Raw genomic sequence first — 19,566 nt, forward strand, 5'->3', positions numbered from 1 at the left:
TAAAATTTGAACAGCTTTATTGAGACATTTAAAATACTATGAAATTCATTATTCGTTGCCACTAATTCCAGAACATTTTCATCATCCCAAAAGAAACCTTGTACCCATCAGCAGTCAATTCCCATTCTCCCCTCACTGTAGCCTGTGGGAACCATTATTCTTCCTTCTGTCTTGATGGATTTCCCTAGTCTGCATATTTCTTATAAATGGAATCAATACAATATATGGTCTTTTGACTGGCTTCTTTTACTTAACAAAATGTTTTCATTGTTCATCCATGTTGTTATAATAATTTAATTTGGCAATTAAATTATTGCCAAACCAGCAACCAGCAAACCTGGTTTCATCTTCTACAACTACTTTACTACAAATGTGGAAAATAATTTGTGTATACTCTACAATCATTAACATATAAAATATCCCAATCTCAACATTCAAAATCATTAAAAATATTGCCAGCTCTGGTAATCTTTTAACACAACTTCTTAACATTTTCTTTCCTAGAGAATTTAATATCAAAATTGGTGGTAATTTTGCCTTATGACAGGGAAAATTCTTTTAAAATTAATTTTAAAATCCTCATGATTTTATAATAATCTGTTCCTTACTTGTCCAATGGGATGTAGGAATTCAGAATGGATCCTGCCATTGCTTTGGTGCTGGCATTATCACTAACTGTTCCCAAGCTTACTGTGCCAGATTCTCCACTTAGACTGTACCGTTCTTTCTGTACATCTGCTTGTACTTCCAACCTTAAAGGGGGAGAGGTCGCAGATAAAAAACAAAATTATATATAATATCAGTACTAATGTAATATGTATCTTTAAATAATTCAGTTAAGGACCCTAGTAACAAGAAACTATTTTAGAAACCGCTATAAACAGTACTTTTTAAAAAGTCTCTTATTTGATTATTCAAATTCTATTGCAGCATACTGAAAAATAGCAGCCATCCAAATAAAATGGGAAAAATTAACTCTGCAAAGTAAGGGAGTAACACAAAAAAAGCACACAGATGATTTGTGCTTTAAAAAAGCTTAAATAAGCTCACTCCCTTCTCACTTAGGATGTGGCACTGTGCATGTCATGTTTCAATGGCAAATGCAAAATCAGAATACATGACAGAATCGTGAATCAAGAAATCTTGGGTATCTACATTAAAAATGATTCTATAAAAAGTTTGATTCTTAAAATAAGAGATAATAATATATATGACTATAACTTAAAGAGTGTATGTTTAAATGCAAACTAAAAATAATATAAATGATTCACCTTTTAATTCATGCCTTCCTATGTTAAAACACACACACACAACAATCAAAACTAATAAACCCAAGTAAAGAATAGTGAACCAAAAAGGAAACGAGGAAAGATAAAAATGCGTTCATTTATTCCATTTATCTATATGGCTGTTAGTCAAACACTTGTTGAGAATCAAGTAACCATTAATACATAGAAGGACCCATGCAGACCATCCGGGCCCCAGTTCATACATTCTCAGATGCCCTGACTCCACCTGTTCCCTCAGGCCTTAGCCAATGTCCTAACATCAAGTTGTTGCCACCTCCAAAGTTAAAGCCAGATGTAAGCCTTGCCTCTATGTGTCCACTGAAGCAGGCCCAGCAATGACTTATAACATTTGACAAGTATCGTCAAAACAAAACAACAAAACAAAACATGGTAGAATGTTAGGCCTTAGACTTAGTTTTAACAGCATCATGGATATTCTGTGACAATTAAAAAATGATAAAATATGCAAAATTAAGAAATGATAACTACCCTTTACTCATTGTCCACCACTAAAATTTCAATTTTTAACATTACTATTTTCAACCCTGACCTAGGAGGAGGTAGTCATCATGTTTTGTGTTCTAAATTCTCCTCATCTAATTAATAATTTGTAGTTTAACAGAAAGCAAAAACAAAACAAAATGCATTATTGTTTCTTACCTGTTAAAACAGTTTACCATGGCACTTCCTGATAGACTCCCTGTTATACTAGCTCCAGCTAGTGCCATGGTGCTGGCTGTTTCACTCAAATTGTCTCGAATGGCTCCTATTCGATCCATGTGGCTCCCACTTGCACTCAAACTTCCAGTCAGACCACCAACACTTCCCTCCCCTATGCTAGGGTTGTGTCTTGCTTCTGCTACCGAAGTTGTATCTAAACGCAAATATTCAAAAAACAAGTATGATTATTAATTTCCCCCTTCTTAAATTTCTCCCTGATTTCAGATAGGGCATATTATCATGTATGAAACATACACACAAACAGAAAAGATGCCTGGAGTCATGGACATATAACTATAAGGTAAGAGTAAAAGGAAATAGCTTAGTAGAGTTAAACCATGGCATGACCCTCAATTTTAAACAGTCACTTTTTAAGCAATCCAGAACTTTAGAAGTTCTATAAAGAACCTAGTTGTTGAATATTTAGCTGACCATGGAGGAAAATTAAAAGGCAGTTTTTATAAAGGTGTAATTTATTCTCTAAAGAATGGGTCAAAAGTTGATTTCTAGATATATTCCATAATTCCAATTATCTACAAATTATTAAAAGATCTGATAACATTATATTCCAATCTTATGTTACTTTTCACATACTTTGTATAGAATGGGAGGGAAAATGTTCAGGAATGTCTGAGCCATTTTATATAGCATGATCAGGGAAGGCCTCTCTGATAATGTAATGCTCGAGCAGAGTCTCAAAAGAAGTGAAGAAGTGAGCCATGAAATTACCCAGGGGAAGAGTATTCCAGGCAGAGGAAACTGCAAAGTTTAAAAGCTAGAAGGAGTGCCTAGCTTCCTCAAAATCATCAAAGAGGGGTGGTTTAAAAGAGGAATGTGTTAAGAATTCAGAGGCATAGCCAGGGCCAGATGATGTGGGGACTTAAAAGGCCAAGATAAGGACTTTGGATTTTTAACCCTAGTATAATCAGAAGCCACTGGGTGAGTCTGAGAATAGGAAAGACAGTCTGATCTACCTTTCAGAGTTGTCACAGCATTGCAGGAATAGATTATAAATGAGTGAAGCTGAGTAGCAGAGCAGGGAGCAGGTTCTTATTACATTAGCCCAGTAAAGAAGATAGTACCTTGGGTTAGTGGAATTGGCAGTGAAGAGCATGAGAAGTGATTAGATAATGTTAAATAATGAAAGAAGAGTAAAACAATTTACTGATTGATCAAATTCAAGAAATGAGGGGGAAAAGGGAAGTTACTGATGAGTGAAGGTTTCTGGCTCCAACAACAGGAAAAATGGAGAAACTACTTATGGAAGTGGGGATGACTGAGGAAAGAATAGGTTTGAGAGGGAAGAGTTTAGTTGTATACAAGTTAAACTTGAAATTATTAGACATTCAAATGCGGATTAAGGAGGAGATTTAAATATACAAAAATTTGAAGTTCAGGGGAGAGTTCTGGCCTATATAAAAATTTGGGAGAGGTTTGTTTGTATATTACTTAACAGATGAGATGACTTAGGAAGTGAGAGTAGATAAGAAAAAGAAAAGTCTGAAAGCCCTGGGAAACCCTAACATTTTGTGGTTAGGAGAGGAAAATCAGTCAGCAAAGAATACGGAGAAGGATAACCAGTGAAATAAGAGAGATGAGCAGTAGTCTTCCAGAAGGCAAGTGAAGAGAGTTTTAAGAAGGAGAACATGGTCTACCATGTTATAATAAGGTGCCACTGCTATATTAAAGTGAGAACCAAGAAATGACCAATATCTGATAATACTAAAGTCACTGGTGACTTTGCTTTGGTGGAATGGTAAAGATAAAAGCCTGGAATGGTAGAAATTAAAATCTGATTAAAGTGACGTTAAGACAGAATGGAAATTACCTTTGCATATCAGCCCGTTTTATTTTTAGATAAATTTCTATAATAAGTATTTCTGGAATATAGAACATGCACATTTTTTAAGGTTTATTAATTATACTCCCACTTGTAGACTTGGAGGGACATACTTGTTTATATTCTTATCAATAAAATATTTTCATTCTTTTTAATCCTGCCATTTATTATTCTAATCCATATTTCTTTGAGTAGCATTAGGTTAAAGATAGTTTCTATTTATTGGCTACTTGTTTATCTTTTACAAACCACATGCATCTTCATATTCTTTCCACATGCATCTTCATATTCTTTTCTAACTAATTTGTCATAATTTTAACAAAATTTAAGATGAAAAGCTTAGGATTTCTAAGATATTACATTCCCAGTGGAGGTAAGGTACTCAGAAATATTTCATCTTTTTCATCTATATACCTCTTTCCTCAGCATTTTGTTTTAGTTATGCACTTCTGGTTGAAAACTATTAGGCTAGTAAGAGAAGAGTAATGGAAATTCTAACTTGCATGATATCTACAGTCTCCCCCACCATTCTTAAACTAAGTACATTTTATTCCTTTCTTAAAGGATTTACCAACTGCTGTGTTAGGTCCACCAACGTTTATATCATTTTCATCATCAAATTCAATCCTGACTCCTTTTCCATTTCCTGCTGAAACTCCACAACCGCCACTTCGACAGAGAGAAATTGGAACAACGCCATAGACATATGCTAACATAATAGGAACACCAATACCTAAAAGAGAATTAAATTAGTTACTGCAACCAAAAAATAAACCACAGAAACATAAGTTTCATAAAGTTTTTTCAAGAGAAGGTATACCAGGTAAAGTGTTAAGGTTCTACAGATATGATTGGAACACTTGCCAAAAATGATTTACCTAGCTCTTAGGGGATGCAGCAAATTCAAGCTCCTGGCCAATCAGGTGATAAACGGAAGGAAAAGGAAAATAAAGTGATACAAAGGTTTTATTTTTTTTAAGTTTCAGGTCTCAGGACTGTATGAGAGAATGGTGGGGGTAATCAGACACTAACAATTTATCAGGACCCCAAAGTAGACTCCTGAGTCTACAATAATACTTTTGACCAATAGAGTTACTGAATGAGAGGCTTTCTATAGGCTCAGCTTCAATTGTCCTTAAGTATATAAAAAAGTAACCCTCTTGTCTTCAACAATATAATGCTTTGTTTTTAAAATTCTTTCCTGAAAGTTTAATTCTATAAAATCTGAGGTAATTAATATTAAGTTTTTTCTTACCTACAGTTACTGCAGCTACTACTGGAGATACGATTACAGACAATGTTACACCACCTGCTATGGCCAAATTCCTTTTGTGCTTTGAAACATCCTTGCCTTCATATCGATTGTGAATCTTGAATAAAAAATTAAAATGAGGGTAAGAGATCAAAGAGAAAAATAAATTACATAGTTGATTTAGATGAAATTGACCTACAGTTATAAGTTGGGTGATTTCTCATACAACTTTTATAGTTGAATGTTCTAATTCAAAGTAAACCTATGTTTCTTAAACCATATTCTAATAATTTGCTTATTAATAATTTACTTCTAGAAGAAGTCAGTGACTTAACAGACTTTACTTTGTGCTTACTTTTTTTTTTTTTTAAAGATTTATTTATTTATTTAATTTCCCCCCCTCCCCTGGTTGTCTGTTCTTGGTGTCTATTTGCTGCGTCTTGTTTCTTTGTCTGCTTTTTTGTTTCTTTGTCCGCTTCTGTTGTCGTCAGCGGCACGGGAAGTGTGGGCGGCGCCATTCCTGGGCAGGCTGCACTTTCTTTTCACGCTGGGCGGCTTTCCTCACGGGCGCACTCCTTGCGCGTGGGGCTCCCCCACGCGGGGGACACCCTTGCGTGGCACGGCACTCCTTGCGCGCATCAGCACTGCGCATGGGCCAGCTCCACACGGGTCAAGGAGGCCCGGGGTTTGAACCGCGGACCTCCCATATGGTAGACGGACGCCCTAACCACTGGGCCAAAGTCCGTTTTCCACTTTGTGCTTACTTTTAAAACAATCGAGTAAAAGTAGTTTTTATAATTTTATTCAGGAGTAGTATAATATCTAATGAGTAAAGGAGAAGGAATTAATATTATTTTCCAGAGACATGAGTTGGATGTTTGATTAACAGGATACTTCTAATAAGTGTTAGCATTCCACAGGTTTCTTTCTAATTAAGATTCTTTAAATGGTAAAAGAGCTTAAGGAAGTTTCCAATCTTCTTTTAAAAAAATTGACCTTAAAAAGGAATAACATGTAAGCATCACTAAATAGAATCACTTTTTTTCCAGATCCCTTGTTATAAAGAAAAATATTATCAAAAAATTCAAGATCATGATTCTCATTCTAGAGCACAATATAGGGGAAGAGAGAAAATAAAAGAAAAAATCCAGAGAATCTATTAATTTTGACAGCAGCAGACTTCTTAACCACTTCATAAACTGTCCTCTTAATCTTTCAAAAAAGAATTATATGCTTAGCTAATGAATAATAATTCATCAGTTGTCAATAATTATTGGTATTTGGACTTTCACCAACATGTTGGAATCTGCAAAACAGCATATTTACTAATCGCAGTAGTCTGAGTGAAAAGGAGTTTTGTACTGAGTAGGGAACAATTCAGGAACTGGCTAATTCTTTGCCTGAGGGCATGTGTTATAAGCTTTATTTAGCTATCAATTTTTATTAAAAAGATCTTGTATACTTGATTTTACAAGGATATGCCCATAGAAAAATGTTAGGTGTGTATCCTTCAGTATTTTATGCTTAAAGTTGGTTTCCAATGCAAATGGTACTGAAGTTTTCAGATTCAGATACTTTTTAAGTCTGTTTTTTTATGTTTACAAAGAAGCTTGCCAAACACTGAACATTTATTATCCTATGATAAAATGATTCTTTATTTATACAGAAAAAACTAAAAATGACATTTGTCTTAAAAAACAAAATAAAAAACATCATCAATCCTAAAGAGAGACACACTTAAAGAGTTAGAATAGGATAAAGAACCAACAAGAATTATGCATTTTACCTTACGGCCCACATACACAGGAATGCCAATAATCATTGCAGGGATAGCAATGCCAGCTATTAAAGCAATTCCCACAGGAGCACCAACAAGTGTTCCCAGCTGCCACAATATTTTCTTCTTACGGCTCCAGGGTTTCTTGCCCCAAAAAGTACATCCTGATGGACTAATGTAAAGAAATCATAATGTAAAGTAACTGCTGCAAAACATCACAACAAAGTGCTATATTAAAACAATGACTATATATAAAATAGGAATTCTCATACTTAGAAGTCAGTTTTGTTTTGTTCTTTTTTTCCTTTCTTTGAATTCTTAGATCATCAAAAGTCAAAAAATTAAGGTACGAACAACCATAAATTATATTTAAGGGATACTGACAACTGGGATTTAGGTTAAAAATTTATCCCTAGTCCTCCATTACCCTCAAAACCTTAAGTTAGTTTTTGAAGAGTAAATTAATGCAAAGCCTGTGTTTATTTTTATACCTGTTTTAGGCATACAATTATTTGATTCTATCATAAATTCACTTTGTAGCATGAATGAAGGAATTTATACATGAGAAAACTAAATGGGGAAGCAGATGTGGCTCAAGGGATAGAGCTTCTGCCTACCATATAGGAAGACCTGGGTTCAATCCCTGGGATCTCCTGGTAAAAAAGAAGAGAAAGCGTGCCTGTGCAGCAAGCCAGTGCCTGTGCAAGTGCCGGCGTGGTGAGACAGTGCCGGTGCAAATGCCTGCATGCTAAGCCAGTGCCCCACACAAATGAGTCATGCAGCAAGATGATGATGCATCAAAAAGAGAGACAAGGCAGCGGACTTGGCCCAGTGGTTAGGGCATCCGTCTACCACATGGGAGGTCCGCGGTTCAAACCCCGGGCCTCCTTGACCCGTGTGGAGCTGGCCCACGTGCAGTGCTGATGCGCGCAAGGAGTGCCATGCCACGCAGGGGTGCCCCCCGCGTAGGGGAGCCCCACGCACAAGGAGTGCGCCCCGTAAGGAGATCTGCCCAGCGCGAAAGAAAGTGCAGCCTGCCCAGGAATTGTGCCTCATACATGGAGAGCTGACACAAAAACATGATGCAACAAAAAAGAAACAGATTCCCGTGCCGCTGATAACAACAGAAGCAGACAAAGACGACGACGCAGCAAATAGAAACAGAGAACAGACAACCGGTGTGGGGGATGGGGTTGGGGGGGGGGGAGAAATAAATAAATAAATAAATAAATAAAAAGAGAGACAAGGGGAGAGTCAAGGTGAAGCACAGTAGAAACCAGGAACTGAGGTGGTGCAATTGACAGGGAACCTCTCTCCATATCAGAGGGCTCCAGGATCGAATGCCAGTGAATGGTAGAGAAGAGAAAATGAGAAGACAACACAGACAATAAAAATAGCAGGGTGGGAGGAGGGGAAGGGGGAGAAAATACATAACTCTAAAAAATAAATAACTAACATAATTACAATGGGGCATCAAATATAGGCTTTATAGGTAATTTCCATTTCTATTTTTGACTAGTTATCAGTCCCAAATAACTAGCAAAATAATTTGGTTCCTTTTAAATTTATGTAACTAGGAAAAAACAGATCTCTTTGAATAACTTATAAATCTTGACTTTAAAATGCTTAGGGTAATACTTTCCTCCAAAAAATGCTTTTGTCTTACAATAGAAAATTGTATTTAGATATAAATAGCTCCTTCTATAAACTTACCTTAAATAATGTAAATCTGAGATTTCTTTCATACACAGCCAACAAAACTCACAACCACAGACAGCACAGGTCATGTGATTGCAGCTTCCATCATTCATCTTTATTATATAAGCAGCACATCGTGGACATGGCTTTATATCGTCAGCTACTGGGAAAACAGAGAGCCTTTTTAGTATGTAAAATTGGCCTAAAAATAAAAATTTGGGGAAGATTAATATCAGTTGTGGCACTACTAAAACAAACAAAAACTAACATGTAAAATTTGTTAACTGATAGCTTTAACCTGTGATTTTTTAGTATATAAGCATTTTTTTCTTCCTTTCTGAGAAAGGGAATATTTTACATTACATTTTCAAATAGCAAATATTTTTCAAAGACAAAACCAGAATAATGAGAATGAAGAATAACAAAAGATTAAAAACAAAACAAAACAAAAAAACGAACCAATGAAGGAAGCTTGAGGCAAACAGTAAACTAAATGAAGTTTGTTTTTGTCCCTACCCCATAGCTGTTTTCTCTAGGTGGATTTGATATTCTAGAACTTTTCTAAACATCTCAATTAAAATGTAGATATTCTATATACTATTTAGTGAATAAACACTAATAGGAAATTAAAATTTGGCATTAATCTGAGGTACTATATATAAAGTACTATTCATTTCTCTTTTCTAAGTAACATCAACTATAGGCACTGGAAAAACTACAAGGTGGACCTTGCAAAGAATCAGTCAATACCCAGAATAAAAGAGAAGAGGTAATAAGTTAAGGAAGAATTATACAGTTATAAGTATTCAACAGTGGAAAACAGTTTCAGAATTAACACAACCCTTGTTAGTTATGCTCAGGACTGTTTTTGATTGTCTTAAGGGCTCAAATGCTGTTAGTGTATGCTCCTTACATAGTAATGTGGTTACAAAGCCCAAAGTGTCACATCAAAATCAAGTGGCAAAATAACTTAAGGAATCACTGACACAAGCTACAAGTTATTTCAAATAACCCAACCATCTTTAACTTTGGCATTTATTTAAATAGCAAACTATAATTAATTTACTCTTGCTATATTTTCCAGTAGCATGGGGTTTTTTTGTTGTTCATTAATTTTTTTAAGGAGTTACTGGGGATTGAACCTGGGACCTCACTCATATGTGGGAGGCAGGCATGCTAAACTAATGAGCTACATGTGCTTCCCATGGCATGGTTTTTAAAAAAGTTATTTATAGTGCTAACCACTTAATTATTTGCTCCAATTTCTTACATTGTAAGCATTAATATTCTATTCTCCTTTCTATAGGTTTTATGGCCAAATTTTACCTGTGCTTTATCAGTGAATTCAGGTTTCCTTTATGCTTCTTCTAGGGCCAAAGCTGTTTTTTAACTTAAGAACCGTCAATGCTCACAATTAGTGTTTTAACAATTCAAGCAATTTTGAGCAAACTCAAAATATTTTATGCAGCCAGACCAAGATAAATAACTACTAGAATATGAAAATTACAAATACCTGTAAGTCATTATTAAATGATCCAGAGAACACAGTCTACATTTTAAAAAATTTTTAATATTGGGGGATGAACGAAAAAAAAAACTGGCTTTTATACCTGATATAACATCTACATAAAATTAAAGAAATGCTAGTGCTAACTACATAAATGGAATATTAATAAGCTTCCTCATTTCAATGTATACCCAAGTAGCAGATAATCTAATTAAAGGTAAGAGTAAAGAGACTCAGGCTTTGACTCTGATACCAAACTAAAAGATGACATCCCTGTTTATTCTTAAGGCACTAAAAATATAAAAGTCTTTTAATATGCTGAGATTAAATGTTAGAGAACTGGCACTATAAGCAATGTATTATTTTGCTATGTCTCTTTATATATCTGTAAGTACCTTTTTTCACACCCCGTATACTTATGTTTCTATGAAAGGCTGCTTTGCCTACTTTTGTCTCTCCGGCAAATTAGGGAAAAAAATGTACTGTACATATTATATAAAGATCTCTCTCAAAATATATCTGTAAGTACCTTTTTTCACACCCTGTATACTTATGTTTCTATGAAAGGCTGCTTTGCCTACTTTTGTCTCTCCGGCAAATTAGGGAAAAAAATGTACTGTACATATTATATAAAGATCTCTCTCAAAATAGCTTCTAAATGCAAAAATCCAAAGTGAACTGTTTTGCTGAATAAACAGGCAACTGAAAGTTCAACCTGCCAAGGAATGGCGCCGCCCACACGGAGAACTGACGTAGCAAGATGACGCAACAAAAAGAAACACAGATTCCTGTGCTGCTGACAACAACAGAAGCTGACAAAGAAGCAGCAGCAAAATGGACACAGAGAACAGACAACCAGGGTGGGGGGAGGGGAGATAAATAAATAAATCTTTAAAAAAAAAAAGAATCAATTCACAGCTCTCTGACATCTTAAAAAAGTTTTATGACACTTAAAGTGTTTGACAAAGCTTTTCTTTTTTGAAAACCGTGTTTCTGTTTACTGTTAAAATATGGGTCGCTTATATTAAGAAAAAACTATGTTCTCAAAATGTTTAAATTCAAACCCTCTCACTCCCAAGACCAACCAGCACCACATTATGTACAAGGACCTAGGACAAAATGTAACAATGGTTACACTGGTTACACTACCACTCTTAGGGTGATAGTGGTAAAGGATAAGAGGTGAGGGTGGGAAGTACACTAAATAGTTTATTTTTATAAAAGGGAAAAAATATAGTAACAAATAAAAAATGTAACTCAGAGTACATAAACCCCTTTGTTGCTATAAGAGCCTCACAAAGACAAATACAGTTTTAAGACAAATATAAACATTGTTACGAGTTATTTATTAAAGTACCATATGATTAAACACATTTAAGTGCAGGTGAAGGATTAAAAAGAAATAAGTACAAATAACTTTTGAATGTATTATGATAATGTGAGACAAAGAATACCAAGACATCTGGAATAATGGTAATTAATAAAACCATTTTAGATGGTATCTCCCTTTTTGTACCAGTCAGTGAGAAAGCAAGTTCAATTTTAATGTTTTTATAGATTACAGCAAAAGAAACTATCATCTAGCTATTTTACTGACAGCTTTGATTTTTGAAGCACTGTAGATAAAAATCCATGTACTTTATTTTTTTTAAAGATTTATTTATTTGTCTCCCCTTCCCCCCCACGCCGGTTGTCTGTTCTCTGTGTCTATTTCTGCGTCTTCTTTGTCTGCTTCTGTTGTCAGTTTCCCGGTGCCACCGAGGGTACAGCAGACACAGAAGAACACACAGCAAATGGACACAGAGAGCAGACAATGGTGCAGGAGGAGAGAAATAAATAAAATAACTTTTTAAAAGAAAAGGAGTAATTTAAGAGAATATATTAGGACATAAAGGCTATAACCAATAAGGCATTCCAGGTTAACATTGCTAAAATTAAACATAAAACCTCACATGGTAACTACTTTGAAGACAACCGACATTCATTTGGGTGAATGGATTGTGATGTTTCTTTAAAAAGTAATAACAAAAGCTATCCTTTACTCATTTTTTAAAAAATGATGGTCCAGAATACTCAAACAATACTCAAATCTCCAACAGGCTAGGTAGGGTTTCTCTGAGTTTCCCAACCTTATATAACCAGAGCATTTACTATGAGCCAAGAAATGCTTCAATTCTAAGGAAGTGAATATTATTAGTATCATCACTGTACAGATGAGGTAAGTAACTTGCTCAGGATCACACAAAGAATAAGTAGAGAAGCAGGGATTCGAGTCTAGGCGGTCTGTTTCCAGAATCCCTTCTCTTACTGTATATATGTTTGTGTCCCATGACCAATACCCACCCTAATTTAGAGAAAAGGGATATCATTTTCAAGTTGACCACCCAAAGGCTATTGCTGACTACCCACGAAGACAGTTTAGGATATTTGGGTTTCTTCTCAATTTCTTCTAGACCAATATTTACAAATTACACCATTCCACCCCAAATCTTCATGAGGAAATAGAAGCAAGTGAGTCAATAAACATGCATGAAAATCCAAATACATTATATGAAATACTAACTGTTGAAATTTTTGTTAAAGTTTAATATGACCTTTTTTCCCTAGTAGCATGTAGTAACTGACTAATCTCAAAACAATACTGGTAGGAATATATACTACTTCTCAATTCTGTATTTTCCAAATTAGTGTCTTTCAAATCAGTAAGAAAAATAAGTATCTGTCTGAAAAGCATTGAAATTTCAATAAATAATGAAAATTCTGTGAATGTAAAATACTAAATTTTAAATATGTTATTCAAAGACATTATGATGATAAGAAAAATGTAAAAATTTTTTAGACTTATGAGATGCACACATTTACATGTTAAGACAGATCCCCAGGTAATTTAAAATTCACAGTCAAAAACACCTGTATGTTTTTAGTGTTTAACCTGCTAAGGTATGATTTTGAATCCTTGATCCTGGAATTTGATGAGATTGCTTAAGTAAAAAAATATATGTCACAAATATGTAAAAGAAAGCATTCCAAGTTCACGAATACTGCTTTAAATCTGTAAATTATGGTATTAACACAATTCTTCCTTTTTGACAATAAAATCCTTCCAATCTCAATACTGCTTTCTTCCACAGTGCTTCAGGGATAGAAATGCTAACATAAAAATCACTTTTGAAAATTGAAGGGACAGCAAAGGAAGACAGTAGAATAACTACTGTTCTGTACATGTCAAATATTTTATTAGTAAAAATTAGACATAAATACCTGCTGCTCCAGACTCTTGACTATAACTAATGGATGAAGAACGTATAGTTCTCAGACGTAAACTCTGGGCTCTCTCTTGTCGGGCAGCATCACAGGTTTGGTTGGGGTGCCAAATCTGTTTACAGTGGTAGCAAAACTCTGTTCCACAGCCTTCTCGCCCACAAGTTATTTTTGGACAGCTGGCACATCCAAATGCTATCACAGCGTATCTTTAAAGAATAAAAAATATTTAAAATATGACAGAAAATAAGAGATATATTCATTAACTAAAACAATTATCCAACTAAAACATTATTTCTGAAAAACATTTTCTATTTATGTATTAGCAAATAGTTATAAACCCTAACACAATCTTACCAATACAAAAATGAGGGAAAAAACAAACAGTTCACAAATGAAGCTTAACAAATGGCTAGAAAACATTTCAAAAAGTCAACTTTTTAACTTGTTTGTAAGAAAAAAAAAAGCACTCAAATCTGATGGAATATGGTGAAATGACATTTTTGGCAACATAGATCGGTACCCCCTTTTTTTCAAACTATTTGGAAAGAGCTATCAGAAGATCTAACAAGTCTTTGATCCCATAATTCCACATCTAGGAATCTATCAGAGAAGGATTCCAAAAATAACAGAAAATACCTAAATTATCAATAGAGAAATGATTTGAGATACTGACACAGTTATTATACAGTTCTAATGTTTTCAAAGCAATTTTAGGATACAAGGGAATATTCACAATATGCTAAATATAAAAAATAGCATATCAAACTATCTATAGCCTAATCTCAATTTTCCAGAAATCTTAATAATACATGCACATAGAAAAAACTAGATGGAAATACACAAAGAATCTTTTTTTTTAAAAGATTTATTCCCTTCCACCATGCTCCACTGTTTGCACTTGCTGTCTGCTCTGTCTGTCTGTTGTATGCTCTGTGTTTGCTCATTTTTTTAGGAGGCATCAGGAATTGAATCAGGGACCTCCCATGTGGGAGAGAGGCACCCAAATGCTTGAGCTATATACACTCCCTGCTTGTTGTATCTCCTCGTTGTGTCATCTTGCCACGTCAGCTTGCTGTCTTGCTTGTCTTCTTTAGGAGACCCTGGGAATCAAACATGGGACCTTCCATGTGGGAGGTAGGCATCCCACTCCTTAAGCCACATCCACTCCACAGACTCTTTTAATAAGGGTTTTCCTGTTATCAGGGTTTTAATTTTCTGCTTGTATTTATAAATTTCTGATTTTTCACAATTATTAGTTTATAAAAGGATTACCTATTTAAAAATATACTGAATATGAATCAGGTACACCTGCCAGTTAATGATATACTGTGTCAATTCACAAGTTTTGTGATTACCTGATATTTATGCATACATTCTCAAATTTTTGTTTCTAAGATGCATGGTGAAAATGGTCTTTGGTACCAATCTCCTACACCAAAAGGTATACAAATTATAATTCAGGAAGTATTTTCCCTTCATCTAAAAGAAAGACTGAGGACATTACCACCCCCCAATTATCACTGTCTAACACTGATATGTTTGAACAGGATTGTATTAAAGACAATTTAAATCAACAAGTTTTAATTTAGCAAAGTTTCATTTTCCTGAACTTTAAGATTTCTTAGACAGTTTATTAATCCCAGTCTCAGAAAAGAAGTCATAAAAAACCCTACACTTTATTTTTCACCAAGGTATAACCTAAGATATAAGAATTATCACTGTCTAACACTGATATGTTTGAACAGGATTGTATTAAAGACAATTTAAATCAACAAGTTTTAATTTAGCAAAGTTTCATTTTCCTGAACTTTAAGATTTCTTAGACAGTTTATTAATCCCAGTCTCAGAAAACAAGTCATAAAAAACCCTACACTTTATTTTTCACCAAGGTATAACCTAAGATATAAGCTAAGAAGTCTTTGCTTTTTAAAGCAGTAATTTCAGTGACTAGGAAAAGGAAATGGCACTCTCTTCTAGACCTTTTCTCTATCGTACCTTTACTTGCAGGAAAGAAGAAGGGAAGGGGAATGGCAGAATGAAGGAAATCTCTTCATGTAGGGGACAATGCCAAGACCAACAATTTTTAAAAGTCAGTCACAATTTATAAAAGCAGAAGGTTGAAGCTACCTGGTTCAAATCCTACTTTGAGCACTTATAGCCTGTGTAACTTCTGGCAAATTATATAATCTAAAACTTTTTCTCCACACATAAAATAGGGATTCAATGAAATTAGCCTCAGTATTCAGCCAAAATTGGCTTCAGCTTTGGCCTTTGCCTTCAGAAGGCCAAATAAGTAAATGATTGCTACCATGTTATTTTTAGTATACCTGCATTTGTGCTTGATTATGTGATAATACAAATTACCACCACCATCTCTACATATAAATATCTGAATATTCATTTTAAAAATGGGCATTGACAGTAAAAATCTTGCTTTACATAGTGAAATTTTACTAGGTATTCAAAGTATAAATGTATATTGTGTTGCAGGAATAAAATTTTATAATCATTAATGATTCTGAAAACAAAATATAGGCACAGACTTAAGTACTTTAAAATAAATTAACAGGGAAATGGATTACAATTAACACGAAAATTAGAGTGTTTTGGCTACCTAACTTTAGGAAGAACATATCCTATCTGGGCAAAGAAATACCTATAAAAATATACATGATAAATTAATAGAAATTAGTTATAATCCTAACCTTTATAGAATTGTTTGGTATACTAGTATTCATATCAGTAAAAAAAACTTTTAAGAACAGATTTAATTTTTAATTAATGATTTAGGCTACAGGTTAATTAAGAAAAAGTTCTATATGGGAATTATTCACATCTTAGGAAGACTTATGCTAACTTTGCCATTTCAGAATTTCATGGAAAGGAAAGTTCTAAAATCTGGCACAATAGCCACAAAAATCATGAAGGTAAAACAAAGTTTTGAGAAGAAGAAAGATTCTTCTCAAACTTCAAAACAAACATAATTGTTTTAAGATGACAATTCCTTATAGTATGGAGTCTAGAGACTTAAGTTTATTGACAATGACTTAAAAAAAAGTGGTATATACATATGATGGAATACTATGCTGCAGTAAGAAGAAATGAAATTGGGACACATGATAACACGGATGAATCTTAAAGACATTATGCTAAGTGAAATAAGCCACACAAAAGGACAAATATCGTTATGTCTCACTAATATGAACTGAATATGAAGAATAAACATATGGAGTTAAAACCTACAGTATAGGTTATGAGGAGATAAGAGGAAGACTGTGAAGGAGTACTGATGCTTAATGTATGTACAAGTTTTAATGAACTTGACTATAAAAGTGTGTAAATGCACAGAGTTGATGGTAACACATTATAGTGAGTAGCAGCTGGATTATAATGGAACTGTGGCTGAAAAGTAAATGTAAATGTCAACTGAAAGAGCTGGAGAATAATCTAGGGACTGAATAACACAGTGAACCCAGAGGTAGATGAGAATTGTGGTTAGTACAAATATAAGAATGTCCTTCTGTGAACTGGAACAGATATATCGCACTATTGCATGGTGGTGGGAATGTGCAGAAACATGGGAAAAATACAGATTAATGTAACCTATGGATTATAGTTAACAGCAGTACTATAATATTCTTGCATCAATGCCAAAGTTATACTGTATTAATAATAGGGGAGTATGGAAAAAATATGCCAAATGCTGCGCTATGGATCCGTTAGTGGTTAATAGTCCAATGATATCATCTCATAATCTGTAACAAATGTTCCTTGTACAACTGTGTGGTGTGTTGGTAAAGGGGTGTTGTATGGGAATTCTACACATGTGCATGGCTGTTTTGTAAGTTCACAACTTCTATAATAAAGATATATTTTAAAAATGACTGCTTATAGAAAACAAAGATTCTACAGATTTTTGAGATTTACCCAAACTTTATATCCTAAATACAATATTCTTCCTACAGAAATATTACTGTAAAACTTTATCCTGGATTATATTCTACTATGCAGAAAATGAATAATGATAATATACAATTGATTTTTTATCTATTTAGAATTTTAAAATTATGCAGCATGATCAGGAACAATGAAGCAGCTGACAGTATAAATTTTCATTCCTGCATTGATTTAATATTTGACTGCTAAATGAAAGAATTATTTTATATATGTGTTATAGTTCATGAGAGATGTTCTCATATTTGTTCTAATAACCATAGTCCATCCTTGGTTATTAACTTTTTTGCTTGTTTAGATTTTATTTTTAAAATTTATCCATCCCCCCCAGATGGTTCTCTTGTCTCATCTTCTCCAGGAGGTACCAAGAACCAAACCCAGGCCCTCCCACATGGAAGGCAAGTGCCCAACGGCCTGAGTCACATCCATACCCCACAGGCTGCAGTGTCTGCTGGCTTGTGCCATCTGTTTAGGTGTCTGCTCAGTGCAGCATGTAGCTCATTGCGGCAGGTGTGGCATCTACCTCATCACAGTGGGTACAGCATCTCCTCATCTTCTTTAAGAGGCACCAGGACCTGAAACCAGGACTGCCCATGTGGTAGGCTAGCACCCAACTGGTTGAGTCACATCTGCTTCTCAAAATAAGTCATTTAAAAAAATAAAACTTTAGATTTATTCTTTTATCCTGAAGCTTATCAAAATATGATGGTGATGTCTGACTTTGACCTTGGAGGAATACTGATATAATGTTTGACCATTTGGTATTTGGCCAAAATATGGGTTTGATGCATCTCAAAAATTAGGATATAATATCAGTATTTCTACAAAGAGTTGGGAGATTTGGGAGGAGATAGAAAAGGAAGGGAGGAGAAGAGGAGAGAGAAAAGAAGGGCACTAGTGCACGGCACATCATACGCACTCAAATTATAGTGATAAGGAACAAACTTGTTTTATGCTACTTCTTAGTAATTTTTTTAAATGGAAAAGCTAAGATGCCCTACTGTGAACTAAGCATTCAAGTCCTGATGAATTTGCAAATTCCAGAGAAAAACAGGGTTATCTTTAATAATAATAAAGAGTTATTTTCATCAATGTATATTTTGATGCCTTAGGGTAGTCTATTTGTCTCATACTTAAAAAATTGCTAACAATAACTGAGTGATTACTATAGAAGAGTTTCATGTACATACTTATTCAATCCTAAGAACCATATTAAGCACATTCTATAACGTATCCAAGAATTAAATGTACCTAGCATTCACATCTTTTGCAAAAATGTTAGGTGAAGTGGATGTGGCTCAAGCAGTAGGGCCTACCACATGGAAGGTCCTGGTTTTGATTCCTGGTGCCTCCTAAAGACGATGAGCAAGGCAGCAAGCTGACATGATGGGCTGGTGTGGTGAGCTGACACAACAAGATGACGTAATGAAGAGACAAGGAGGAAACACAATGAGAGACACAACAAGCAGAAGCAGAGGTGGCTCAAGCAATTGGGTGCATCGCTCCCACATGGGAGATCCCAGGTTTGGTTCCTGGTGCCTCCTAAAAAGAAGATAGGCACACAATGAATAGACACAGCAAGTGCAAACAAAGGCAGGGGAGGGGAATAAATAAATAAATAATGAATCTTTTAAAAAAAAGTTAGGACTCTTGAAAACGATTTTCATTGTCGGGGCCAAACTTATTTTCCATTGAAAAACAACTCTCAAATTACCATCAAAGCAAACAGTAAAACTAAATTAAATACAAAATTCTTGCTTTAGAGAAAAATTTCAAGAGGCTGGCTGCTGCAATTAGTAGTACTTGAGAAGAGAACAGACTCAGTAGGTTACAGAAATAACTGAATAGTACAAACTAAACAAATGTCTTTGCCTTAAACGTACCCAAACCTTGGTTTAGTATGATAGCTCCATTTACTTTTATGGACCATTATTTAACCCAAAGTCTTATTTCCCTTCTCTATTCTTCAGCTGCAGGTCTCTAGCAACCTGAAATGCTCTAAACTTCCGATGCTTAGCAGGAGTGGAGGGATAAGAAGAAGGAGGGGAAGATAAGGAAGGGCTAAAATAAGGCAGCTTTTCCAAAGTATTTTCTATTCATTGGGTTATTAACAGGTGATTCACGCTAAAAAAGGATTCAGGGAGTGGTTGTAGCTCAATGGTTGAGCTCCTGCTTCCCATATACAAGGTCCTGGGTTCAATCTCTGGTACTTCTCAAAAAATAAAATAAAATAAAATAAAAAGGATTCAGTGGTCAAGTTTGAAA

The 19,566-nt window shown here is 34.6% G+C and overlaps 2 protein-coding genes across 38 annotated transcripts in view; one reads left to right on the forward strand and one right to left on the reverse strand.

Annotated features, from left to right (window-relative positions):
• SPAG1 (sperm associated antigen 1) overlaps nucleotides 1-5,241 on the forward strand; it is a 159,897-nt gene extending 154,656 nt beyond the window's left edge. Inside the window, exon 20 of the mRNA XM_058275781.1 lies at nucleotides 5,111-5,241. The gene's annotated coding sequence lies outside the window, so the exon portion shown is untranslated. The remainder of the gene's footprint in view (nucleotides 1-5,110) is intronic.
• Nucleotides 1-19,566, reverse strand: part of RNF19A (ring finger protein 19A, RBR E3 ubiquitin protein ligase) — a 94,406-nt gene that overhangs the window by 2,450 nt on the left and 72,390 nt on the right. For 23 of the 37 annotated variants that reach the window (XM_058275803.1, XM_058275804.1, XM_058275802.1 and 20 more), the window contains 7 exons: nucleotides 13,345-13,553; nucleotides 8,592-8,739; nucleotides 6,888-7,050; nucleotides 5,105-5,219; nucleotides 4,421-4,582; nucleotides 1,950-2,163; nucleotides 609-752 (listed from right to left, as the gene is read on the reverse strand). In XM_058275803.1, coding sequence (XP_058131786.1) covers nucleotides 609-752; nucleotides 1,950-2,163; nucleotides 4,421-4,582; nucleotides 5,105-5,219; nucleotides 6,888-7,050; nucleotides 8,592-8,739; nucleotides 13,345-13,553 — 1,155 coding nt within the window. The remainder of the gene's footprint in view (nucleotides 1-608; nucleotides 753-1,949; nucleotides 2,164-4,420; nucleotides 4,583-5,104; nucleotides 5,220-6,887; nucleotides 7,051-8,591; nucleotides 8,740-13,344; nucleotides 13,554-19,566) is intronic. The other 14 variants (XM_058275817.1, XM_058275818.1, XM_058275814.1 and 11 more) reach the window with 1 other exon arrangement.

The sequence above is a fragment of the Dasypus novemcinctus genome, chromosome 14, assembly GCF_030445035.2.
Source record: "Dasypus novemcinctus isolate mDasNov1 chromosome 14, mDasNov1.1.hap2, whole genome shotgun sequence".
Classification (NCBI taxonomy): domain Eukaryota; kingdom Metazoa; phylum Chordata; class Mammalia; order Cingulata; family Dasypodidae; genus Dasypus; species Dasypus novemcinctus.